The 27,474-nt window shown below is 34.7% G+C and overlaps 3 protein-coding genes across 5 annotated transcripts in view; 2 read left to right on the top strand and 1 right to left on the bottom strand.

Moving 5' to 3' along the window:
• ttll7 (tubulin tyrosine ligase-like family, member 7) overlaps nucleotides 1-12,617 on the bottom strand; it is a 115,575-nt gene extending 102,958 nt beyond the window's left edge. The window contains exon 1 of the mRNA XM_055183322.2: nucleotides 12,064-12,617. The gene's annotated coding sequence lies outside the window, so the exon portion shown is untranslated. The remainder of the gene's footprint in view (nucleotides 1-12,063) is intronic.
• A 1,333-nt stretch (nucleotides 12,618-13,950) lies between these two features.
• prkacba (protein kinase, cAMP-dependent, catalytic, beta a) lies at nucleotides 13,951-20,420 on the top strand. Its single transcript, XM_055183323.2, has 10 exons — nucleotides 13,951-14,266; nucleotides 14,953-15,014; nucleotides 15,095-15,223; nucleotides 17,694-17,792; nucleotides 17,889-17,971; nucleotides 18,077-18,203; nucleotides 18,285-18,380; nucleotides 18,900-19,022; nucleotides 19,440-19,604; nucleotides 19,702-20,420. Exons 1-10 carry the CDS (start codon nucleotides 14,089-14,091, stop codon nucleotides 19,825-19,827), a joined length of 1,188 nt encoding a protein of 395 aa, XP_055039298.2. The 5' UTR covers nucleotides 13,951-14,088; the 3' UTR covers nucleotides 19,828-20,420.
• Nucleotides 20,421-21,008: 588 nt separating this feature from the next.
• Nucleotides 21,009-27,281, top strand: samd13 (sterile alpha motif domain containing 13). Of its 3 annotated transcripts, none has more exons than XM_055183330.2 (5): nucleotides 21,009-21,163; nucleotides 21,976-22,131; nucleotides 22,385-22,424; nucleotides 26,027-26,138; nucleotides 26,416-27,281. In XM_055183330.2, the coding sequence occupies exons 3-5, from the start codon at nucleotides 22,387-22,389 to the stop codon at nucleotides 26,557-26,559; spliced, it is 294 nt and encodes a 97-aa protein (XP_055039305.1). In that variant the 5' UTR covers nucleotides 21,009-21,163; nucleotides 21,976-22,131; nucleotides 22,385-22,386; the 3' UTR covers nucleotides 26,560-27,281. The 3 variants fall into 3 exon arrangements, with proteins under 3 accessions (XP_055039305.1, XP_055039303.1, XP_055039304.1); XM_055183328.2 differs by having other exon boundaries at nucleotides 22,382-22,424; XM_055183329.2 differs by having other exon boundaries at nucleotides 21,032-21,181; nucleotides 22,382-22,424.
• The last annotated feature ends 193 nt before the right edge of the window (nucleotides 27,282-27,474 follow it).

Raw genomic sequence — 27,474 nt, 5'->3', positions numbered from 1 at the left:
CTGTTACAGGATTTCCCAGCTTCTTAAATACATTTCCAAATTTTCACCTTTAGCAATTTTGGATCGAATAAAAATAACTACACTGTGTTATAAACCAGCACCAAACATGTATTGGGATTTTAGAAGGATAAAAAGTTTTCAAATGTTTGATATAGCATCTCTATCAATTCACATTAACAAGTCATTATGAGATGATTTAGGGTGTTGGGGGCAGACCTTTTTAGGATCCATAAATCTAAAGCATTGCTTTATCTTTCATACATTCCTATAAACCTCCACATCAGACTTTGCTTCAGTTCTTCATCAAAGTCAAAGTAGGTTTATCCAGAAAGTTGGCACCCCACTGGTTTCTGAGCTCTAATTCAGACATCAAAGATTTGATCCCACTTAAGTTTCCATAAATCTGAGAGGACCCTGTTGACATTGCAATTATTGAAAGTCTCCTGTTTTAGTAACTATCACTTATTTTTCCAAATTGTAGAGTACTAATGCAATTAAAAGAGTCACTAAAAGAGACATTCAGACAATTTATGGAGCTGGAGTCAATCTGTTATAGCAGTACGCAGTAACACGCTGACAGGTGGCTGACAGTATATGATGAATGACTGCTTGAGTAATCAGTCGGTCTCATGTATCACCCTGACAGCTGTACCACAATCCTCTCTCTTTATTTCCTCTGAGACGTCGCATCACTTCCTGTTGACTTTCACAGCTATAGAGGGAGCCAGAGAGCAAAACACAATGACACACTGCTGCTTAAAAGGTTTTATAATACTTTTTGTTAGAAACCTCATGATAGTTACTTGGCTGGAAGTTACTGTTCTCATAAGTATTAAAAGGAAGGGTTTTAAACAAATTTTTTAACCAATAACCTAAGCCGCGTAAATGCTATGTGACTAATCCCTCCGAAGCTGATCGGCTGATTGTATCACAAGACTGCAAAAAAGCCCTTAATGGCCAATCACACTAGACTTTTCGTTCCATTGACTTCCATTCATAAGAATAGGTCAGACTGAAAACGCAAACTCGTGCAACGATATTTCACAGATTGCTGTGAAGCAAAGTTCAAGTTTGGGTGAACTCTGACCTGTGAATTCGTATCACATGGAGCGTTGTGCCCAAGCGTGCCGCCCAAGTCCTGAAAAGTGAATCCAAAACGTCTCGACCAGTGACTGGTCCCAGTATAGGTCATAAACCCCGCCTCCCCATGTTATTCAATAAGACTTGAGACCAACTAAACTATTTAATTACACTTCAATTATCTTTTTTTTCGAAGCTGGTTTCTGTCATTTACTGTAGTTTTTATCACGCTGATGTAAATTCAAGTGTTTGTTTTTAAAATAAGTTTGTTTGTAGTTTGTCATGATTGACAGCTGCGATATGCGCATTCTGCAAGAGCGAGGGCGGGGCCTTGATTTCACGGCTTTACTTCCTGCTCAGGACTGGTCCTGAAATCGCTACCCTGCCGACTCAAGACCCAAGATGTCAGCGCCGTATCAGGACACTGGCGGCTTCACTTTTCACCAATGGAAGAGAGCGAACAGGCGTCGTCCATCTTTTTTTACAGTCTATGGTTGTGACCAGTACAAAACCGATATGTCACAAATGGATGAAGCCAAAGATCATATTGATCAGCTGCTCCCCGCCCACTATACCCGCAGCAAAGTTCGACAAATACTTGGATGCTCAAAGTCTAGTGTGACCGGGCTTTAGGCTTGTTCGAGTTGAACTATACTAGCATGCCACTGACTGGCAAGACCTGCCGATTGCAGGCAGGGGAGGAGTAAAGACACAGCTGGACTTAAGACCTGTGGATCCTCAAGTCAAAATATGGGTTCTGTGCGTCATGTGAATTGTGAACCTATCTGCATTGCCAGTCATCAAAATAAGTGCCTGCTACAGACACTCCGGGAGGGTTTATGATAAAAGAGACGCTCTCGTTTGATAGATACTCGCTTAATCTCATGTGTAATCAGAGTTTAGTGTAAAGTGAGTGTCTTGCGAGGCGTCAGCATCTCTTTTATCATGAACCCTTTAGATGCATATGCAGCAGGCACGTATTTTGACATGACACGCGATGCACACGGTTCCCATGACGCACCAAACACATATTTTGCTTTTAACCGTGGTGGAGTCGGTCACTACTGGTTAAATGTAGTATTTGTTTGTCGGCTACTGATTAATATTGTATAAAGTAAAAAAAATGGTCTCATTACGATACTTTAATGTTAAACGTGATCGTGAGGCGGCTGCAGCGCCGATGAAAGTCAGACAAACTTTATAACCAAAATGCATTGCATTCATCAGTCAGCTTTTGTATAGCGGCACTGCATGAAGTCCAACACACCTCTTTAGACGATTTCATCAGATGCACGCACGCTGCTGCGGTTACGCATCTGGAATGACATTAACTTCCGGTCTGAAAGTTTAATTTTGTTTAATGGTCTGGTTAGTGGCTAAACTGACCTCGAAATAAAAATAAATGTTGGTTTCCTAAAGACGAGGGGGTATGGCGAATATGGATCACCGCTGAGCCGATCTATTTTTAATATTATATACATTAATTTAACACAGTAACATTAGCTCAGTCAGTGTAAAGCCTTAAATGCTTTAGCTATCATTTGAATTAAGGTACAGTTGAAAACAAAAAAATAGAGCAAAGAAAGTTGCATTGTTTCTCCTTTTTATATTTTATTTTAAAAATTCACAAAAATCCAATGTTTCATTGATGAAAAATATTTGAAAGTGAGGGGGAAATCAAATCATATTTTTTCCTCAAATACACATTGGTACATGTTGGCCTTGTATTTGGAGTCTTGTATTATAATGGGTTGAAGAATTCATGGCAGGTGATCTTAGATTATTCCTCCATACAGAATTTCTCCAGACCCTTCAAATGTTCATCTTCAGTTCACTCCCGTCATTTCCTGTATGGTTCAGGTCAGGGAACTGGGATGGCTGTGGCAGAACTTTAATTTAGTGACACATTTTTTGTTGATTTATGATGTTTGTTTTGAACCAATATCCTGATGAAAGATTTAACCACAACCTATTATAAGATTTCTAGCAGAGCAAGTCAGGTTTTGACTTCTTCCATCTGTTGGTATTTGATATTATCAATGAAGCCATCTATCCGAATAAGACATCCCTACTAAAAGTCTACGTATGCACAAAAGCCAAAAATGGCGTACATTCTCCCATCAAGTTTTTTATAGATCACAACCTTTGCGTGGGAAGTGGCGTGCGCATGTTTCAGTCCCGTTTTGTGCGTATGCACGCTTTATCAATGAAGCCCCAGGATATAATAATAATATAAAATATAAAAGAAGGTTTAAAACAATGAAGGTCCGGCGGTATATTTAACTGTAGACATGAAACACGTTTTAATTCCTGTGTGCACCAAAGCCATCTTGTGTCCTGGCTGCAGAACCCAGTCCTGTTTAAAGTTCCAGTACAGCAAATGAATATGCTGGATATTGTTGAACACATATTTTGAATTTGCGCTCCTCAGAAGAGAAGTCACCAGATTTCTTAAACTGTTTCCTGAACAACTTGTGGTGATAAAGGTGCTGTTTTCCTTTGTTTATTTATTTTTTAAAGCTTTTTGACCCCAAGATTCAACTGATTTCTGAAGTTCTCCATCTGTGATCCTTGCAGAGTCTCAACTCAAATGATTTTGCTTGCTGAGCATTAAGACAATATAGACACATGTCCTATTTCAGGCAGATTTGCAACATCTCCAATAAATGAAAACGTCTTCATTAGTTTAACTATTTTCTTAAAGCCACTTTCTATTTTATAGCTCAACAATCTCTTGCTGCACACCAGAACTATAGTCTTTGGTTTTACTCATTGTGATGAATGATTAAGGCGACTTGGGGTTTGTGTTACTTCATATTTATTTTCCTGTGAAACTGGAAGTTATGACTGGACAACATCATGTTTCTAGTCATCTTGGTGTGCTAAGAAAATTAAAATATCAATGGGAATATACTTCAGAGATATTTTACTCATAAAAATGTCTAGGGGGGCTAATAATTAATGTGTATTTCAGAAAAAAAGTATTTCCCCCCACATTCAATTGTTTTATTTCAATAAAACATCATATTTATGTTTTTAAATTAAAGCTCAAAATGAGAAGCATTGTGGATTTATTTTCACAGCTTTCTTTCCTCATTTTTACCAAGGGGGCTAATATTTTTGTCCACAACTGTAATTTACTTGTTACTTGTTTTGCTTGTTATCAGAAATAATCTACTCTAGAAGGATTCTGTTGTTATTGATTCTTTCAAGAAGTCTACCGGCAGTTAAGTTTGAGCCACACAAAAACAAGTTTATGTTGTTGGTTTTAAAAACCGTATAGCCAATATCCTGAGCTGTGATAATGAAGGCGACAGACAGTGTAAAATATAAGGGAATGTTTTTAAGACATTTTCAGATTGAATGCACCAAATATAGGGATGCTACGACTGATCGGCTGCAGATCGGTATCGGTCGATCATCGCATTAAATGACACGATCACTATACTCACTAAATTTGCAATGAACCGATCTTTCAATTTACTTTTGTCCTCATACCCTGTGTAAAAAAATGCATTTTTGTCAAATCAACATATATTTTTATGTTACTTTAACTTAAAAAATTAAGTTTACAAGTCGTTGCTCATGTGAGACTTGCGAATTTAGATTTCTCTCTCTGGACGCTTCAGTCCAAACATGCATCGCGACCTGTCTTCACATCCCCACATCACATCTTAAAGCTACAGTAACCTTATTCATCTCTCAATAATATTAAAGAGAAAATCCCTCTCTGCTTTTAAAGGAGGTGTGTGTAAATTTTAGCGGCATCTAGTGGTGAGATTGTGATATCGCAACCATCTGAGATAATGTAGGGACAAACTCGCGACTTCCATGTTAGGTGAATAAAAAAATACATTTGAAATATATCCTAAATTAGGGGTGTAACGTTACATGTATTCGTACTGGACTGTTTCGGTACAAGGCTTTCGGCACAGTGCACATGTGCACTGAATGGCCGAATGCAATCTTTTGTGTGGGGAACATAGGTCAATTTTCGTGTTTCCACACGAACATAAGTGCCGGAAGTCTCCGCGTTCAGGACATATAACATTCGGCCCGCAGAAAGATTTGTATTTACTTAGTTGTATATTTGTTTGATTATTGATGTAAACATTTACGGGGCCGCTTACGTGTCGCGTCTAAAAACGCGTGTCAACGGGCTGTTTTGTTCTTTCAAAAGTGCGTGAGAGGTTGCGCGTCTTTCGTTTCTACGCAATCATGAGACGCGCTTTCTGTGACAGCGAGAATAAGGAATGCGTGATCAGATTTTTCCTCTGCACCTCACGTCAATCATATCATTGTCACAATGCAATCAGCTGGTCGGGACAGAGAAGAGCTGTAACCCGGTTTTACTCAGCTGTTACTCAGCTGCGAAGGGGGTTCGTTAGTTTAAGTCACAGTTTACATTGACGACACAAGCAAAGATTAGGAGAAACGTGCAAAAGATAAAAGATGGCTATGTATGCAACTCACTCATCTCAATATGAGTAAGTATATCATCATGTTGCTTGCTATGCAGTTACACATAGAGCAGTAATATTATTTTTATACAGAGATGGTACATAACCAATATAATACTGTGACTTAAACAAATCCAAAATAAATCAAAACAGAAACATTTTTTGTGGCAAAAATGTAGGCTAATAGTTCATAAATGTATTCAGGAATTAAATTTGTTAGTTTAGTGCAAGGTTTTAGTAGAAAGCGTTTAAGAGAAGATTAAGAAAAATAATGTTAAAAGTATGTTATTTAGTGGAGAACTTTGCAGCAGTATTTTATGTATTATTCTTTTTTATTTTATAAAATTTTTTATTTATTATATTTTAATAAAAAGTGTTTAAAAAAACTGTAAACAAATGGTTAAAAAAGTTTATAGTAATAAACAACCTGCAGTTTAATGTTTGCATTTTCCCCCTTATTGTACCGAAAATGAACCGAACCGTGAACTCAAAACCGAGGTACGCACCAAACCGTACTGTTACACCACTATCCTAAATACATTTTGTAGAATGTTATGCTTAATTGAATATATTTTTGAATTTGGAAATATATTTAGTTTTACAACGTATATTTCAAAATGTATTTCAAGGGCAAGCAAATGTATTTCTAATGTTACATACATAATAAAAATATTTTAAATATATGCTAAATACAAGTACATTGTATAAAGTATATTTTTGAAGTTGAAAATATATTTAATTTTGTAACCTTTTTTGTATATTTTGAAATATATTTAAAAAAATATATATATATTTGCCATATGGGATTAGATAAAAACGGCTTATTCTGACTTAATAAAAACAGTCTATTATGTAAGGTATGTACACCACTGATAATATAGTTATGTATTGTACTTTATAAGAATCAGTGTATATTTAACTCAAACACTGAAGACTATGAAGTGTTTTACTTTCATTACTTTTAACAGGCATAATCCTTTATAAAAAGGCATATTCAATTGCTCTTTGTAGAAAAGATATTTCTTATTTATTTGATTTTCTATTAAAACAATATACCTAATTTCTGCAAATGATATTAAGGCGACATCTGTGGTATTACTTAAAAAAAAGGTTAACAGTTACAGTCATCAAAGAGCGCACATATCTTGAAGAATCAGTGTTGGGCATTGGTATCGGCTGATCATGATGACAAGATCAGTACTCAGTATTGCCTGCAAAAATCCCTAACCAAAAAGTCAGCCACATGCATAAATGTAAATGGGTTGTTATTGTAATTGCATAAGCAACAACATGCTGACGAAAATACCTTATAACTCTTTAACTCCAATCTTCAGATCTGTGTCAAAACAAAAGTTGTCCAGTTCAGATTTTTGAAGTTTTGTCTCACTGTCTAACCTGATTTCTGCCATATTTCATGACGTAAGAGCAGTGGCGGCCGGGGACTTCTCTTCTGTGGGGCGCAAATTCAAAATATGTGTTCGGACTCGGAGTGTCATGTGTGTTGCCCATAATTTCAAAATATGTCTTCGTTGTGTCATGTGAAGCATGTGCATCAAGCGTCTTGTCAAAATACGTGCCTGTATATTTTGACATAACGACGAGCCACACATATTAAGGGCTAAATGTTGTGACGTGCTTTGCATCGTACACCCTCAAAAAAGAAGTCACCGGCCGCCACTGCGTATCATCATTTACTCATCCTCATGTTGTCCTTATAGCAACACTATGTAGTTTTTTTTACCTTTAAATAATGTCTTTAAAATTATTTCAGTGATAGAACAACTATAAAACTGGACAAATTGTACTGTTGCTGCAACCTGAGCAGCCTCCTAGCTGCTACAAGCACACTCTGAAAGTGGCGGTGGAGGGTAGGAAACACAGCCCTGACCCTCCCCTCCCCCTGCCTGCAGAAGAGTGTCTGATACCAGGCAATGTTGCGCTTTTCAACCACATGGGGAAGCTGTAAGTCATTTTTACATGGAAACTACATAGTGTTGCTTTAATGTATGAGTTTCTTTATTCTGTTGAACACAAAAGAAGATATTTTAGATGATAAGCACAATCAACTCTATGGTTACCATCATTTAGCAAAATATCTTCTTTTGTGTTCAACAGAATAAAACACATACAACATGAGGGTGAGTAAATGATGACAGAGGTTTTATTTTTGGGTGAACTATTCCTTTAAATGTGTAATGAACAGCATATACAGTATGCCATAAGTCAGTAAGGAGAAAGACTTTCTGCATTGTAATTATTTACACAGCGCACATCAACCAAACTTTCTCTTAAAAGTTGTTTTTTTCTGTATCTTGAATGAGCATTGCACTAGCAATCGGTCTTAGAGAACACACATAAAATACCATGAATATAATACAAGTTGCTTGATAAAACCAACGGCCAAATTTAAAAAAAGTTATAAAATGCTGTTGTTACTCCCTTTCACAACTGAACTGTGTGAACAGAACCATATTCAACACTGACAACTAATCATACACTGCTGTATTCACATGACAGGTAAAGTGTTTTTGCTTTAAAAGTAAACCTTCAATTACAAATAAAAGTTTGGGAGTAAAACAATCAAATTTTGGTTTTAACTTTTCAGCAGCTGATAAATGTGCAAAAAGTTATTTTGAAAGAAAGAATATGAGTCTATTGATATGAGTATTGATTTGCTACTGTAAATACATTCATTATTTTAACACTTTTTTACCAAAAGCACTAAAGGTTAATGGAAGTGCTAATGCAAGTGGCACATATGGGATATACTGCAAGCAGGAGCATATGGACTGCATATTTTGACAATAATAATAATAGAATTTAAATACATTTTTCAAAAATGTATAGATATTTTTTACTTTCAACACTTTTTAAATTTAGATATTAATTATTTTTATTAACTTTAAACATTACATTTAAAACCTAAAAAGAAACTCAATAGCATTAATCCACTAATCACTTATAATAAGGACCTCACAAACTAAGATTTAAAGCACATTTGATGCAACATTAAAGTAATTGCAATGTTATTCTTAAACAGAATTGTGATAACTGTATGAAATTATCCACAGACTCTTGCCTTAACCTCCTAAGCCCCAGCTGTTTTGGGGTTAGGAAGAACCAATAAATATAATAACCAAATATTTTTCTTTCAAAGTAAGTTGCAGTGTAATTGTCCACGTTTGTGTACAACAGGTTAAAGTTACACAGAATTAAGTATTATGGTGCAAACAACAAAAAAATGTGATGTCCAAGTGTGTGGACATCGAGAACTTAGGAGATTAAATGCTAATTTAATGTCGTAATTTAATTTTTTTATCCTTTATATCTCCGAATTACAGTCTATCTATCTATCTATCTATCTATCTATCTATCTATCTATCTATCTATCTATCTATCTATCTATCTATCTATCTATCTATCTTAAACAGAATAGCAACTTGCCAACACCGGAAAGTATTAAGTCACATTAAGTATTAAGAAAAATAAATCACACTCAATGTCACTGCTTTTAGACTTTCTAAGACCTACACTGTAAAACATTTTTGTAGAAATTACAGTATTACTGACAGCTGGTTGCCAGTAACTTACTGTAGATTTTACATTTTTTTAGTATTTTATTAGTCCAAATCAATGTCTTTATTCATAAATATGTCCTCATTGGTGTCAAATGACCTCTGCCAATGATATGACTTTTCTTTGTAAGCTTAGAATTTTTTCTTTTTATTAACATTGAACGGGTAAGTCCAAAAAGGCTTTCATGTCTTTTCGCCATATTAAAATACTATAATAGCACAGAGAGACAAAAAGCACTAGCCTTCCGCAACACGTTTTCACAATTCGTTTTCGTTCAGTACACGTGATCCAGCTGAAACGGACAAGGAGATCAGTGATTACATAACGGCTACCGTAGTTGCAACACGCATTTGGAAAACCGAGGCGCTAGAGAGCACTATTCCTTTAAATGCAAAATACAATTTCACCACTAGAATGGGGAAAATCATACTAAGTGTCCCTTTAAATTACCTACAAATTCCCACCAAGATGCGTACAAATGACACGCAGTGTGATTATCGTGCAATAGATACGCCAAATTCCGATTTTGCGTGCATATGATACGCCAGTCCTTCCCATTCACTTATATGGCGAATCGTTTCGTGACGTTTTATTTATTGTTTTCTCATTCGTTTTTAAACCATTTTCGCTTGGGTTTTAGCAGGTTATTTAATATACAGGTTTCTCCATGTTTTTGTCTATATTTAAGCCATGGTCGCTTGGAGTTGGGGTTAGAGATGGTGTTTGCGTTAGGATGTCATTTTTATATAACAAAAAGTTGTTCTAACCGTAAACCCAAGCGAAAATGGTAAAAAAAACAGAAAACAAATGAGAAAACAATAAATAAAATGACACAAAACAATTCGCCATATAAGTGAATGGGAAGTTACTGGCAACCAGCTGCATAATTACAGCTAATTTTTACATTGTAGCCATTAGTCATTGTGGTAATGACATTTTCTAGGTGACAAGATGGTTTTTAGTGAACACAGGTGTCATAGCAGAGTTACCAGGTTAAATAAATGTCACTTATTTAAAAATGTGGTGATCTAATGATACATTATGTACTACCTACATATCCATTTTTATGTTATTCGGGTATCCAGACCACTGTATGTTTTACAAAATAATGATTGCAATATATATTAATAAAGTAAACGTATACTTCTGATGAATAAATCAATGAATTTAGATATTGTGTTGAAAACTGTTTTAGTAATTCTCATTGTTTTTATTTTATTTTACATTTGATGCATTGCAAAACATCAAAAAAAAAAAAAATTCAAACCTCTCTGATGCATCCATATGTGTGAAGTCACACAAAGCGTGGGGTGTTAAGTTTCGTGTGCTCTAAAATTAGGAACAGCTTTAAGCCATGTACAGTACGGTACAGTATGTTTCCTTGGTTACATTATAGTAACCACCAGTATTACTTTTACAACCAAACCTAAACCCACAGATAAATAACAACCACCAGAAAACTCAAAAGCTCCAACTTTTGAGGACAAAAACTGTTAAATGAAACGGCAACATTTGATCTCATCCTATAAACCATTATCTTTCATGAACAGAAGAATTCAGTGATGTAATTCGCAACTGGTCTTAAAGGGGCAGTGTGTAATTTTTAGAAGGATCTCTTGACAAAAATGCAAAATAATATACAAAACTAAATTATCAGCGGGTGTATAAAGACCTTTCATAATGAACCGTTATGTGTTTATTACCTTAGAATGAGATGTTTTTATCTACATACACAGAGGGTCCCCTTACATAGAAGTCGGCATTTTGTGCAGCCATTTTTCTACAGAAGCCCTTAACGGACAAACATTTTTACTAAGTTGTCTCCAACGATGACATGTTTGTCCGGTGGCGGCTACCGTAGCTTCTCTATGCGTTTTAAAAGCAAGAGGTGAGCAGTGGACTGAGCCGTTGGTTGCAATTCGCAACCTCACCACTAGATGCCGCTAAAATTTACACACTGCACCTTTAATTCACTGGTTTGTTATGGTTCAGATCTCATGGCACAGTCTGGGCAAAAATGCTATGTAAGGGCTACACAAATAAAAGCCACAGTAAAAGAGTTATCAAACTGTCTCTAAAGCACAAAATCATTTTAAGGCTTTGGTTTGGCTGATCTTTGCTTATGTAAGTAAGTAGAAAATAACTTAATAACAATTCATAGCTTAGCTTAATTCAAGGACATTGAACCTCTCATAATAAATCTGAATGTGTCAAGTTTACTTTGAAACAAATACATGGGAATTGATTTGTTGCATTGGGTAAAGTTAAAGAAGAGGGTTAGTACCTTACAGTAAAATTACACAAAGACAGAAAAACAGGCCGATACTAAATTGCTGTTTATGAAGCCACATTGTTTAGTATTTGCCCTGGTTTGCACTGATCTGGCTCATATGCCCTGTTTAATTCGTGATCTATGGTCTGCATGTAGGCCGCATGCAAAGATGCTCACGAGCAGATCTGCATCCATAGGCTACACTTGCTTTACCTATGTAACACGTTTACGGTACGATATTTTTAACATCCCACAGTTAATACTGCATGAACAACGTTATCGTGTCATTCTGATTTATTTGCAACTCAATTTAATACATGGTACACTGATGCACGAGGCCCAAAAAGTAATACATCTGCATTGGCAGGATTTTTGCTGGAGATCTGCACACGGGAGTGAAGCAAAATAAAACAACGTGCAAGGTAAAATGAAGGTTATCAATACACAGCAAATAAATGATCAGTAAAACACAAACAGCACATACAAGAAGAACGAGGGATGCAGGGATGCGCTCCGTTCATTCGCAGAATGCTGACATAGACGAGACATTTAGGGCGGATCAAACCTTTTGACTGGTTATATGCCAATCACTGTAAATGATGATTTAATATAAACAGTGTGACAGATGTAATAAGATGAATGAGTGATAAAAACGATAAGGTTTTGAGTGATTACCTAAACACAAGCTCCAATCTCTGTCGCGTGCTGGTCGCTGCCCTCGCTTTTTGGTGAATAAGCCTTATTGTTGACAATCGTGTGTTTTCCTTTAATTTTCACAAAGTAGATAAAGATTTGACTATGAATGAAGCACTGTATCTGTCCTGTATGTTGCACTGTTAATGCAAGTGTACGATGAAGTTGGACCGAACCATTCCTCGAATGGGGAATATATACTGTACATCTGACAATACTAATATTATAGTACAATTTAGCAACATCTCTTAAATGTCATATAGGTAACAGATGTTTCTACATTATTATTTATTTATAGTGTAGTCATGGCAACATGTTTTAGTCTTTTAGTTTTACTGGACGGATAATATATCCACCCCATTCTTAAATAAATAGACTCTTCCGGAGCGCACGGACTCTTAGCAACAAACCAATGTTTCCATCCGGGTTCCAATTCATATTATAATCATTATAATAATCTAAAAAATAAAAATAATTATTTAATTATCTAGAAAATAAATAATCTTATCTCCGTTTATGCCTGTTTTAGGACGTTTAATGTTTTTAAGCTAACATGCTAACATAATAATCTTTTTAAAGCAGTTTAAAGCCGAAAACTTAAAGTTAAAGTACACTACATGTACAGTTCATACTAATATATTGTGTATACAGTACATTTAGGCGTTTGTTTTTTCTTTAATTTATTTCTGTAAATAACATTTATAAAGTTTCATCAGCTGAGGTTAAGGGTAATTGTTGTATCTATTACATATTTCAAAAGTGTTTAATATCCGTTAAGATAAATTATTTTAATTAGGTATTTATTTTTAATGTAAAAACACTAATAATTAATGCATGTTAATACAGTACAGTGTTTCATCAGTGTTGTTTCGTTTGTTTTCCGCTTGATGGCGCCACCGGTCATGAATTATAACAGTGTCAATAATAAAACAATAAGGGCCAACTTTATATTAAGCCTGCAGTGTAACTACATTTAATAATGACTAAAACTAAATAGGAACAAGTATATAAGAATAATAGTTCAGCCTTCATCTGTGTACGCTTAATGCTATTTACTTTATTATTCTGTGACACTAAAATTAATTTAAATGTGACCATTTATTTATAGAAATGTGTTTTTCATAAATATACACTACATATATTCATAAATATACACTATAAATACTAGAAATAAATTGTTGTTGTGCTAGTTTATAACATAAATGGCAAAATGGTCACATCTATGTATGATGTAATTTCTACGCTCCTAAAAATAAAGATGCAATAAAAGATGTAAAGATGTCATTAAAGAACCAATTTTGGCTTAATGGTTCCAATAAAGAACCTTTAACACTCTCTTTACTTAAAAAAAGCTCTTTAGATTGTAAAAAAGCGATGAAAATTTTTTCTAGTTTGAGGAACCAAAATGTAAAAGACGTGTGGTAACTCTTTACAATAACAGTTTATTTGTTAACATCAGTTTACTTCAGTGGTTAAGTAATATACACTAGTTTGCATGACATTAATGATCAATACTTCTATCATTTATTCATTTTACTAAATGTTAATTTTAATATTTAAAAGTACATTTTCAAAACAAAATGATGTATTTGTTAACATAAGTTAATGCACAATGAACCAATATGAACAAACAGTGAAAGATTAATGACTATATTGCTCAATGCAAGTTCATGTTAGCTAATGCATGAACTAATATTAACAAATACAAGCTTGTTGTAAAGTTTAGTTTTTGCATTTTATCACTCAATGCAAATCAATGCATACCTGCTGACACATCATATTGCTTTATATGTTGAGCAAAGGTGACCCTTATTTACTCCTTCATTAACACAGAAAGCTCTATACAGGAAGTATACCAGGCTCTGCTGGTGGTAAGAGACAGAGTCGCTATATTAATCTAGCATGCATCTTAAACAGGAAATGACTATGACTCTGAGCTCGAGAGAAGTTAGTTGCAGAGCGTTTGTGGTTGGTTAAACAATTTGAAGTGTGTGAACGGTTTGTGTTATGGCCCAGGGAAAAGATCCAAACTTTGGGCAGGCAGCAGGCACTAACTCTGCCCTTCAAAGGCTAGACACTTTAGCCAGCCGATTTTTTTACAAATATCGCAAAGGGAACCAAGAGAGAGTGCCAGAAAATGAGGGGCCGCATGTGTCAGACTACACAGTCCTTTGGGACACAACAAGTAAGTCAAACTTTTTTGCACAATATATTTCATATACATTCGATTCTAGTGGTATTGTACTGAATTATTGTACTCTACACTGATGGACACATATGGATCCAACCCAATAAATGTTCATTGTCAAACTTTTTTGCATCCCCTACTATCCTAACCTCTTTACAATAAAGAATAATGTTTAAGACTGATTGTTAAGTGAAATTCTTAGGCGTTATGTACAATTTTTTGTTTTTGATTTCATTGTTGTCTAACTTTCTGTGGTTTTAGACAGGAAGAGACCGGTTTCCATCTCACAGCCTACAGACACTAAACCTACAGTTTTTGAGTTTCACATTAGCCTTTCATTGTTACATAATCTGAGTTGCTTAACTACGTAACAGAAAGCATGAGATGAGAAATGTTGCCAAAATAACTTCAGAGATGTACTGTATGATATTTCATCATGTAAGCAAAGTCAGCAGTAATTCCATGGTGTTTGGTTTCATTTATTTATTTATTGTTGTGGTATGGTTATACATCTGTTAAATTTTCACTGACAGCCCAAATTTTGTTTTGTTTAAGCCTAGATGGCTGGACTGCCCGTGTTTGGACAACTATTAGATGTCTTTTAAATCAAAATTGCTTGCTTTGATATAACTGCATTAAAAGTCCTTTGTTGATGTTAGTTTTGTTGTATATGTTCTGTACAGTGAAAGAAATCTTGGAAAAAGCCAAAGAGGATTTTATGAGGAAATGGGAGAGTCAACAACAGGTGACAGAGTGTCTTTATTGTAAATGTAGCAGTCAAATTGTCAGAAGCTTTATACAGACATTGATCTTTTTGTGTTGCAGAGCACATCACATCTGGATGAGTTTGACAGACTCAAAACTCTCGGCACCGGCTCTTTTGGAAGAGTGATGCTGGTCAAGCACAGACCGACAGGACAATTTTATGCTATGAAAATCCTGAACAAACAAAAAGTGAGCTCAATCATACATTTAATTATTTCTTTCTTTCATTAAGTTATTAAAAAAAATGTTGACAGGATAGAAAAAATTACAAATACACATATTTACTCTTGTTCTACGTTACAATGTTATGTGGTGTAAGTATCTGCGTGTTTTATGGTTCAAAAACACATTATTTTCTGAACCCAGTCTCACGGAGTTGCGTATAAATAGCACGAAGTGTAAAAACCGTGCAATACATATGCCAAATTCTACTTTGGCGTGCATATGATACGCCAGTCCTTCCCATTCACTTAAATGGTGCATCTTTGTTTGTCGTTTTATTTCGCTTAAAGGTATTGCGGAGGATTTTCTTTTTTCCGGGTGGATCATCAAGACTATTGGTCCTCCTAGTTGTCAATCAGCAGTGTTGCGCAATTGCATTTTTTAAAATGTGAAGAAGGCGGTTCTTTTCTAAAATTTGAGAAAATCCTCCGCTACACCTTTAAGTTTAGGGTTAATGTTAATGTAATTTACAGAGCATAGATAGAGGAAACAAACGTAGGCCTACTGTGGTAACTCTTAACAGTTTCAAACAGAGCACCATAATGTTTCCTCTGATAAGTTTCACATACTGTAAACCACATTCACACAGCACATGTCAGACTTAAAATTGTCAGAGAGGCTTCTGTGTGAACACAAACGCGTCCCGCAAAAACTGTTCTGGGATCGCTCCGGTAAAGAGGACCTAGTAACATTGCCGTAACATTCACGGAAAGCATTGGGTGAACTCTTTCCCCACCATTGACGAGTTATCTCGTCAATTAAGAGAAAACATTTGCATTAAAAAACCCCGTGTTTCTGAAGAATTTTTATGTTAATCTGCAATATCGCGATTATGGTGCACTTACACAATTTATAAAAAAAAGAAGCCATAACGTTATTTACTAATTTTAAACTCCATGTATGTTTTGATAATCATTCTAAATCTGATCTCTAACAAAATTCCTTAAAAAAAAAGCCTCATTGGAGTATAAGCCGTATCATTCAAAAATGCGTCATTAAGACGAAATAACATATATATGTTTATTTAGAAAATTATTTCACGAAATCCAAGCCGAAGAACAGACATTTAATCTGGAAAGGCAAGTTATTCAACTAAACAATAGCAGACAGAACAGCAGGCTGAATAGATGTCTGTACGTTAAAGTAATATTATCAGTTATTTAAACGATAAACCATAGCATACAGAACTTATCTGGAAGGCTGAATAGGCTAAATTAAAGGTGCAGTGTGTACATTTTAGTACATCTAGTGGTGAGGTTACAAATTGTAACAAACGTTTCAGTCCACCGTTCACCGAAATGCATAGAGAAGCTAGGGTAGCTGCCACCAGACAACCATGTCATCGTTGGAGACAACTTAGTAAAAAAAGTTTGTCCGTTAAGGGCTTTTGTAGAAACTAAATGGCGACTTCCATGTAAGGGGACCCTCTGTGTATGTAGATAAAAACGTCTCATTCTACGGTAATAAAAACATAACACTTCATTACGAAAGGTCTTTATACACCACTAGTTTTGTATTTTATATTGCATTTCTGTCAAGAGATTCTTATAAAAGTTACACACTACACCTTTAACCGAACAAGCCAAGTAGCGTGAAGTTCGCAGACTCGTTATTCTGCATCACTGAATCCATTGAATTACATAAATACAGGAGCAGCATATGGTGGACTCCTGTGGTCATAGATGGCAATTATGTCTCTTGCCTTATAAATGTCAAAATTAATTCATACTGACTTACAAGATGCACCTGCTATAAGACACAGCACCAGCCAAGTTATGAAAAAACGCGGCTTATGGTCCGAAAAATGCGGTATTTTTGCTAAAAAATATATTTTTAAAGAAAAAATATCCATAAGAGTTTATAAGCAGAGAAAAATATGTAGATAGGATGAAATGTTTTCTCGTTTTGTTTGTTTGTTGTTCTTTTGAAAGCAGAGAGTCTGTTCTTTCATTTGATATATGTGTATGTTTATATATTTTTGGAAGAAAATTTTCCTGGAAGGCATTTTGTGAAACTTTTGTGAAAATCACGTAAAAAATGCTGGCGGGCAACTTCTCAAAAAATGTCTGGTAGGGAATAAGTTAAGGGGCATGTCTTATGGAGGACGCGCGTGTCATCACAACCAGAAGTTATGGTTCAGCTCTTTGACACAGAGATTTAAATACAGATCAACATTCACGTACAGAAATGTTGGCAAACTGGACTGAAAGTCAAGCTGTTGTACAGTGCTGTGTAACTCATTTAACCTCTGAAACATTTTAAAGCCTTTGGATTCATGACTGTTTACAAGAAGTTGCAATGTTAAATGTTGAAATTAAATTAGTTCATGTTAGCTAATGCATTAACAAATGGTAACAAATACATCCTTATTGTACTGTTACCAAAAATGTAGTTGTTATCAATCATATTATCTATCGTTATGACTTCTATTTTTCAGGTTGTGAAGCTCAAACAGATAGAGCACACATTAAATGAGAAGAAAATATTACAGGCATTGTCTTTTCCTTTTCTAGTGAAACTGGAGTACACTTTTAAGGTAACATGAGAATTTATGCAAAATCTGTGCAAAAGTTACTTAAAAAAACTGTCCGTAACATAATGATTTTTAATTTTCACTTGTTTATCTTTACAGGATAATTCAAATTTATACATGGTCATGCAATATGTCCAAGGTGGTGAGATGTTCTCACATCTGAGACGAATTGGAAGATTCAGGTAAACGACTTCAATACTTCACCAAACTTCAGATTTATTCCTGCTCTTGTAAGTACCTTTGACACATCACTTTCGCACCTTTGACCGTGTTTTCTTTCCCCAAAGTGAGCCAAATGCTCGGTTTTATGCGGCTCAGATTATCCTCACATTCGAGTATCTTCATGCCCTGGACCTCATCTACAGGGACCTGAAACCTGAAAACCTGCTCATTGATCAGCAAGGATACATCCAGGTGTGGAACAGTGTTTTCTTAGGATATATTTTTATAATTTCCTAAAATTGGTTAAATCTGTAGCTAGTGTGTGGGATTTAGGTGACAGACTTTGGCTTTGCCAAAAGAGTTAAAGGCAGAACCTGGACGTTGTGTGGTACACCAGAGTACTTGGCACCGGAGATCATCCTCAGCAAGGTGAGAATACAGTCCAGTACACTCAAAAATCATTAAAGGAAGCCCTTTATTTTATAATACAACAAATTATTTAGTGTAAATAGTGTAAGTTAAATAAAATACAACTAGCCATGAATATTAATACTTATAAATGGATGTACAAAACTGTATACAAAACCAAGAGCTGTATACAAAATTATTTTACATTAAAAAATACAAAGAATGAACACTGAAGTCAAGCTAGTTAAAGTGACGCAGCAATAGCAACAGAATAATGAATCAGCAAGCAAAAAATGCCAATCCATAAATAATTCATGCTGCAGTCCATGCTGAGATCCTACTCTAGTCAATGCATTATTACAGTTAATGCATAAAAGTGATTTCTGTAATAATATAATATGCGTGGTGTGATATTGCAATAATTCTTGACCCTGAAGTCACAGTATACAATCATGCAATATCATTGTCGATCAACAACTGTAAAATAACTCTGAAAATAATGCAACTAGTAGCATAAAATGTTCTCTTTTGTTTCTTTAGGGCTACAATAAAGCCGTCGACTGGTGGGCATTGGGTGTTTTGATTTATGAAATGGCTGCTGGATATCCACCTTTCTTTGCCGATCAGCCTATTCAGATTTATGAGAAAATTGTGTCTGGAAAGGTCAGAAGAAGCATTTAAACGCTTTAAACACATCCCATCTATTAATTAAGCCTCCAAGATGTTTCCAACATTAGGCAACAACACAAATCAAATTTGCATATTTCCCCCCAAAACTATATAGGCTAAATAGCACCTACATATATTCAGTAAACTTATTCATGTTTAAATGCTAACAAATACTAACATGTTCTAATGCATTTCTCATCTATTTTATTGCAATGCATTCTGGGATTGTGTTCTCCATGAAAGATACATGCAATGCTGCTTTAAAATTTGTTGAGATCATTGTTAAGGTTAAAAATTGGTTTCCAGGTGGAATTAATAAAATAATGTAAAAAAATGTCTGAGTATGCTAAAGAGTGTTTGATGATCAATCATTATATGACCTTTATAAATGGGAATCTGATCAATTCACAGGTACGATTCCCATCCCATTTCAGCTCAGACCTGAAAGACCTTCTGCGTAATCTGCTACAGGTGGACCTCACAAAGCGCTTTGGCAATCTAAAGAACGGAGTCAATGACATCAAAAACCACAGATGGTTTGCTACAACAGACTGGATTGCAATCTATGAGAAGAAGGTGTGGCCTGTTTGCTCTAACACATTGTCTATATTTTAATTCTTTATTTAGCTATAATTTGGTTTATTTACTTATTTAATTTGTATTTATTTTACAGATTGATGCCCCAATTTTACCAAAGTGCAAAGGTCCTGGAGACACAAGTAACTTTGATGACTATGAAGAGGAAGATATCAGGGTGTCTGTCACAGAACAATGTTCAGAAGTATTCTTGGAGTTTTAGTTGCTTATGAAAGTCCTTTAAAGTTGAATATGAGAGCAACTCTTTTACATCCATTTAAAAAGATTAAGTACTGCGCTGCATACAAATTTTAGTTTCTGCATTAAAAGCACATGCTCATTTTTGTTTTCTGTTTGATACCGTATATTGTTACATGACTTTTTAAAGAAAATTTTGTTGTACATTTTTGTTGATTAAATTATACAAAAAAATATTTTATTTAACTTAGGATGCTACTGTGGCATTCCTGATTATTAGTTTTTATCTGTTAAATATTAAAGTACCAGTATTATACTAAAAGTGAAAAAAGTGAAGTGTGTGTCTGTTTGTGTGAGTGTGCGGCGTGCATGCATGTGTGTGTGTGTGTGTGCGTGCGTGTGTGTGGTGGATAGGGCTTGTGATTGCTCAATATCAAACAGATGCTATTGATCCTGATTAATCTGAAGTCAAATGTATTTTGAATTGCACAAAGAAATATTTCACATTTTCTAGTTGAGTTTATTTTTTTTACTCTAATACAGCATCTAATTATACTTTTATTACATTGATTTGTTTAGCAGAATTTTACTGTATCATTCAGAAGAAATAATACTGAATAAAGAATATAATTTGTATTTAATTGTAATGTTGTGATTAGAGTATAGTGCTCTCGTTCATTTTTTTTTACTTTTACAAAGTTTTGGCTTGTGGCTGATTTACTTTTGCACTTTTAATAAAACATCTTAAAAACACTTTGATATAAAACTAAAAGCATATTTATTAGAATACATGTGCAATGTAAACACTATGATCAAGGTTGCTATTTTTTCAGACACTTTCATTCAATGTGAGGTACAAATAGTACAGTAGGCCAATATAATAAAATTATTATTTTTATTTCTTAGATTCTTCCCTGCAAAATTATGTAAAATACTATTATCATACAGTACAAAAATCACCTTTCTGACATGTGCATGTAGTAAAGCGATGTGCTTTTGCATTTTTGTGTCCTGGGTACTGAAATAATAAGCTACCAGGCTTAATTTGTGGTCACAAGGTTTTACTACAAATAAAACAAAAATAATAGTCTACTGTAGTTAAACCATGGTTAATGTTTGTAACAATGTCAAAATCACAAATGAACAGAATGATTATAATGTCTAATTAGTGACCGAAATATTTTTAAACTACTGTACCTTGCTTATGATTGTAAACTACGTTTCCCGTCATTCTGAACTACATTACCCATGATGCAACGCGCCTGCATTTGTCGGATTGTGCTGGAAATAAAGCGTAATATTGTTCCAGTGATCAGGAATCAATAACCTTAAAACATCCACATAAAACGTCTGTATAATTGGTAAGATAAGGGCTACGCGTAAGTTTTTTTGTTAATTGTCTATTTATTTTCTTTGAAAAAACGATTAATGTCATAAATGTGAAGTTAATGTAGCTAGCTGGCTAATGAGTTCATATGTGTTATATTTAACGTTATCTTTAGACTGTTGAGTTTCCTTAAAACGTTCTTGCAAATGTGATCAAATGGTAAATACGTGTATTTCCCCCACAGATTCAGTTATACTGACACACATTCATTTCTTTTTGATAATCATATACTATATTGTTTTAACTAATAAAATCATAGATGCTTTAATTGCAGTAAATTTCCGCGTTCTTTATTTATAATTACACTTAAATTAAATATATTTCAAAGTAATGGTTGTATGTTTTTGATCATGTTTCTGTTCGTTGAAACGAAACCAAACCAGTTAAGATGCGAAGGTAGATAAACATTGTTTTAGTATAGTTTTGACTGTAATATTGGATCTAACTTACCGCACTAATGTGTTTTCGCATGTTTTTTTTTTTTTATAAGAATGTTTAACCGTGTTTGCAAACCAAAGTGCTAATTTAATAAAATATTTACACAAAACGTAGTGAGCAGTTTTGCACTGCCAAAAAATACGAGCTTTATTTTCAGTCACATTGCCGTAAGTTACCGTGTTGAAAATGTTTTTTTGCACTGTTTTTTTTTCTAGACATTGTGCCATTTCTTTACTCAATTTAAATATCATTGTGCTTTGAAATTGTTCTTAAACATTATATTCAACGAATGTTAAATGGTTTCTTTATAGCTAGTGACTGTATGTTTATTGTGTGGTTATTTTGCAGCATAAATTTCCTGAATAAGTGAAGATCTATTCAGAAACTTGAAGGTTTATGTAAGTTTATAGAAAATGTGGCAGCTTGGAAAAACTGGAGAGTAACACAATCCAATAAGCAGGTCATGAGGATCTAATAGAGCAGTTTTGTCTCTATGATAAGCAGGTAAGTAATAAATCAATTAATAAGAAATGTTTACTGTAGAAGAATATGTACATGATGATCCATATTAAAGGAGGGATCATCTCAATAGATGAATTAGAAGTTTTTATATTTGAAATGATTGTATTGATCTCTGATTGGAGCTGGTTATGATATGCTGTGAGTTTTATGTCCATTGAGAGTCTGTTGCTGTATCTCACTCTATACTAACAAATGCAAGATATATGCTAATGTATTATTTGCGTCTATTCAGCAGTTATGGAAACCAAGGAAAATGGTTCAGTTGATACCAAAAGGTAAGTATTTAAAGTGTTCAAATTACTTTGAATACACTTAATGCTAGTGATGGCCATGCATAGGGTGGCCACATTTATTTTTGTCACAATGCAGTTAGAGATCCAAGATATTACTGTAATAAATATCAAGCACAAGCAGCCAAAAATTATCTGAAAAACAAATCCTATGAGTTTATGCTTTATGTCTATCCAAGTTATTATTATGAGAATAGAATAGAATAGAATAGAATAGATGTTCATTGCTATGCAGATACATTTGACAGTGTTTGAAAGTGCACAGGTAATATATCTACGATATGTGAAACAATAGAAAATATAAATGAATATAGATGTTTCAGCAGTAACAACATAAACAAGCGTCTTTCGTGGTCAACACGTAACTTCCGGTAAACTCCGCTAAGAATAATAAACAACAAAGGTAAAGGTAAACGTAGTTTATTTATATAACAAGCAAAATAAACAATACGTAGATTACCTAGGAAACCAAAACTTTTGTTATTTTCAACGAGGTATTTGTTCAATAGAGGGTATGCATTGACGTCACTTTTCCACGTGACTACGCCGGAACTCGCCCCTGTTGAATGTCAAACATACAACAAAATGGCTGGTTTTCATAGCGGCTGCCTGCAAAAATGCCAGTAAAACTGACTATTATTAGCTTATATTAAATTTAGTTGGACTTGATACAGAGTTGGACAATACTTAGTTACATTAGTTACATTTCCCAAGCATCTGTGCTTTATTAGGATGTTTGTATTTGGAAAAATTTGACCTCACTACATTCTAAAGCATATAATCATACTGTGTATTCTTTAATATTGTATAATAAAATTTATTTAATACCTAATAACATTAAAATTGTGTACTTTTACTTGAGTAAAAGTATGTTAATGTACTTAAATATTAAATGTAAAACAAACATATATTGTATTTATGGAATGCATTTATGGAGTAAAAATTATGATAATATGCTTTGGAATGTATGTTTTCCAAAGAAAAACACGTATAAAATACAATAGCAAGTAAAACCTCTGCTTGATAGTGACCCTAGCAATTTATCAACCCACCTGTGGTCTGTGGACGTTGGCATGAACGATCAATTTACTTTTCCTTTCTGTGTTTTTTTGGCAGTCTGTAAAACGATAGCTCCGAATTCTTGTTAATCTGTTAGTACAGTCTATCGCACAACGGCGCTCACTGAGTGGGCGTAACCGCAGGCACTTTTCCGAAGGTGACGTCACGTGCATACCCTCTATAGTTCAGTTTAGCAACTAGTCAGACCATAGATATGTATAAAGGCTAGATGTGTTACGGTGGAGTCTCTAACGTCATCCCCTGGCGGCCATCTTACCACAGGCAGCTCGCTCACTCGTAGCATTGAGTTTTAATGGTGCAGGTACTTTTAAATGACCATAACTTGCTCAATTTTCTACCAATTTTCAAACCATTAAAACTCAATGCTACGAGTGAGCGAGCTGCCTGTGGTAAAGATGGTCGCCAAATGTGGACGTTCCACTCAATCGGCCAGCAGCGCAGGCGAGACATCTAGCCTTTATACATATCTATGAGTCAGACCATTAAAAAAAACTGAAACCGAAAGTAAATTATGGACCAGACGCGTATCGCGCCACCGCACGTGTGTCCTATGAAACCGTCTATACACTAAAAACAGTGTGCACTGATATACAGTGTTTAGCAAATTTATTAGACCGGCATCCATGGTAAGGTTTGTATCACAGCTGCCCTGAACTAACAGTATTGGTGATTTTTTTCTGTAATGGTTAATTCAGCAGGATGTGTAAACTCTTTAGTCAAAGTATTTCTAATGTTTGCTAAAATATAATTGTTGGTATCCATGAATTTTCAAATTTACTGTTTTACAAGTAGGGCAGTAAAAATAGTATAGCATTTAATCAATATTTTTATTCAGATGCCCAATTACATTTATTTACATTAATAGACAAATATTTTTTAATAGTTAAATGTTACCCTTGATATATTTCTGACTTCTGAGACAAGTTCAATTTTAGAAATCCACAAATTTGGGTATAAAAACACAACTCAATTTGACATTCATCACTCCTGTTCAAAATGGTGAAAATGTTAAGAACTTTTGAGATTGGTGGTCTAATCAATTTGTTAAGCACTGTACATATAATAAATATATTATGATGCTGTACAGATCACTCATTACTTTTTAACATTAGTTCTCTTACAGGTTCAATAAGAGACCATGTATATTTGAACAAAAGATCTTTTATAACCAGCTCACACACCAACAGAAACATCCAATGTTATTTCATTTTGGCAGCATGCAGTCAACTCACAGCACTCTGATAGATTAAACCACCATTGACTAAATAAAACAGTAAATCCTAAAGATAAAAGCATATGACAAATATATAAATGTAAATCTGATATCTTTGTGTGGCTTCTCCCTGAAGACTTTACTGATTCTGATTCTTCTAACTGTTTACTTACTGTGCGTTCACACCAGACGCGGAAGAGGCGGCAAAAAATGCGCTATTCGTGCATATTTGTACGCTTGAACATTTTGAGTTTACTCGCATCATTCACGTGTGAAATTCTAGTCATTCAAGACATTCACACGCAAGTTTGCGTCATGGGAGGGGCTTATATAGCTCAAATTGAGTAAACTTACCAGACTGTTCAACCTCCTTACTCACTTTCTTCCAAACAAGAACCGTTTAATTCCTGTAAAAGTACAAAGATGTCTCGTGTAGCAATGATGATTGTCCCACATTTTATAAGTTAAGATAATTAATATACTGTAAAAAATACTTTGCTGCCTTAAATTTTTTTGTTGAATGAGCTCGGATTTGCGAGTCATTTCAACTTACTATTATTTATCTTGACTAGAGATGAGTTGTTATAACTTATAAAATTAAGTTGCCTTTTCTCAACTATATTTTATAAGTTGTGACAACTCATCTCTGTTGATATGACTTGTATGTCTGAGTTGATTTAGCAGAAAATTTTAAGGCAGCAAAGTATTTTTTACAGTGTAGGAAGTTAAAATGGGTTGTACATTTGTCTTAAAAGTTGAAGGCAGCAAAGAATTTTGGTGTTTCTTTTCTTCCTGAATTAATCTGACTTTTGAACAAATTGGCTGAATGAATGATTTAAAGGTGCAGTGTGTCATTTTTAGAAGGATCTCTTGACAGAAATGCAAAATAATAAATAAAACTATATTATCAGGGGTGTTTCATAATGAACCGTTTTGTGTTTATTACCTTAGAATGAGACGTTTTTATCTACATACACGGGGGGTCCCCTTACATGGAAGCCGCCATTTTGTGCCGCCATGTTCATACAGAAGCCCTTAATGGACAAACTTTTTTACTAAGTTGTCTCCAATGATGACATGTTTGTGAGGTGGCGGCTACCGTAGCTTCTCTATGTGTTTCAAAAGCGAGAGGTGAGCAGTGGACTTAGCTGTTGGTTGCAGTTCCCAACCTCACCACTAGATGCCACTAAAATTTACACACTGCACCTTTAAATGACTCACTCTCTCACATACCTGTTTTTATATTGAACATAATTTATTTTGTTTTGTTAAAACATCTTTCTCTCCCTGTCAGTTCTGTGGAGAATGGGCAGCTGCCAGATCCAGCCCACTGGGCCGTAGTAGATGTGGTCAATTATTTTAAAGCTACAGGGTTTGAGGAGCAAGCAAACGCTTTCCAGGATCAGGTATGGGTCTCCTACACCACCGCCACCACCAATTCTCTTGTGTCCAGAACCACAGTCTTAGGATATACAAGAAATTCAGACTGCAAACTGAAAATAAACCGTTTAGACATCTTTCTTCGTTTTCAAATGACCCAATACTAGGGCTGTGATGAGACACTTTTTCCCACAAGATGAGACATAAATTAGAATTAATCATCATTTTGAATTATAATAATTTTATGTTTCATGTTCAACTTCCTACTTTTTTCTAAATATACTCAACATCTGCCCCCTACAGGAAATCGATGGCAAGTCTCTTTTATTGATGACTCGCAATGATGTTCTGACCGGACTGTCTATTAAACTGGGTCCTGCACTTAAGATATACGAGTATCACGTGAAGCCTCTCCAAACCCAACACTTAAAAAGCAACGTGTCATAGCTGCTGCAACATGCTGAATGGACACATGCAAGACAATCACAGCAGGAGAATGTGAGGTTTACTACTGGCAGAACTAATACATCTTATGCATATTAACAAATAAACGAAAAAATATGAATTCATGGTAAATTTACTGCTTTTAGAGTCTCATTCTGCTGTACATGCAGGCACATATTTACGTTTTGTCTTATCAATGTTTACCGACGTTTAACGGGGTGTTCGTTTAAAAATAATTTGGTCATGGTTGTACATAAATCATTATTGCTTTTAACATGAAATGCTTGGTTTACAAAATGTGATTTGTAATGTAAAATGAAAAATGGCTTGAACTAAATTTTCTGGAAGATGTTTCTGTTTCGCATGAAGTGTGTTTGAACTGAGACAGAAACAAAGTGGTGCTTTTATTGGTTTGTTGTACTTTTTTTCCTATGTTTTTCCAGTTCCTTAAAGATAAAAATTGTGTGAAACAGTAACAGCACAAATGATGGCTCAGCGCATGAGAGGTTTGTTTGCAGGAGTCCTGTCTGAATGACTGCTCCATGCTGCTATAAATTCTGTTTATTTATTGTGATTTCTGTAACTAACAATGTGATTTTCACGGACAGACAGCACAACACTGTAATTCTGTGATGAGCTTGTGAAACAGGGTGCTTTTAAAAGGCTGAAGTGTGTAACACGGACGTGTAGCTTGCAATAAATGGTGCTTTACCGATTGCTGATAATGTCTACTGACTGTCTCATTACAGTAAAGTTTCACTTTTATGTGAATGTCTGATAGTTAAATAGAAATAAATAGCCTTAGAATAAATTTTGTTCAGTTTTATATGTTTATAGTGGTCAATATCAAAATATAGGAAGTGTTGGGGCTGCTTTTAGGGTGCTGTTATGGCTGAGCTAATTCATTTGACATTACCC

This window comes from Misgurnus anguillicaudatus, chromosome 14 (assembly GCF_027580225.2).
Source record: "Misgurnus anguillicaudatus chromosome 14, ASM2758022v2, whole genome shotgun sequence".
Lineage (NCBI taxonomy): Eukaryota > Metazoa > Chordata > Actinopteri > Cypriniformes > Cobitidae > Misgurnus > Misgurnus anguillicaudatus.
This window is presented reverse-complemented; position numbering and strand designations above follow the sequence as displayed.

Bases quoted from the DNA above. Each gene is read 5' to 3' on its own strand.
- prkacba (XM_055183323.2), top strand. From the start codon at position 14,089: ATGGCCCAGGGAAAAGATCCAAACTTTGGGCAGGCAGCAGGCACTAAC. The intron at 17,972-18,076 runs GTAAACGACTTC...CTTTCCCCAAAG, and splicing joins AGACGAATTGGAAGATTCAG to TGAGCCAAATGCTCGGTTTT. The intron at 19,605-19,701 runs GTGTGGCCTGTT...TTTATTTTACAG, and splicing joins TTGCAATCTATGAGAAGAAG to ATTGATGCCCCAATTTTACC.
- samd13 (XM_055183330.2), top strand. From the start codon at position 22,387: ATGGAAACCAAGGAAAATGGTTCAGTTGATACCAAAAG. The intron at 22,425-26,026 runs GTAAGTATTTAA...TCTCCCTGTCAG, and splicing joins GGTTCAGTTGATACCAAAAG to TTCTGTGGAGAATGGGCAGC. The intron at 26,139-26,415 runs GTATGGGTCTCC...TGCCCCCTACAG, and splicing joins CAAACGCTTTCCAGGATCAG to GAAATCGATGGCAAGTCTCT.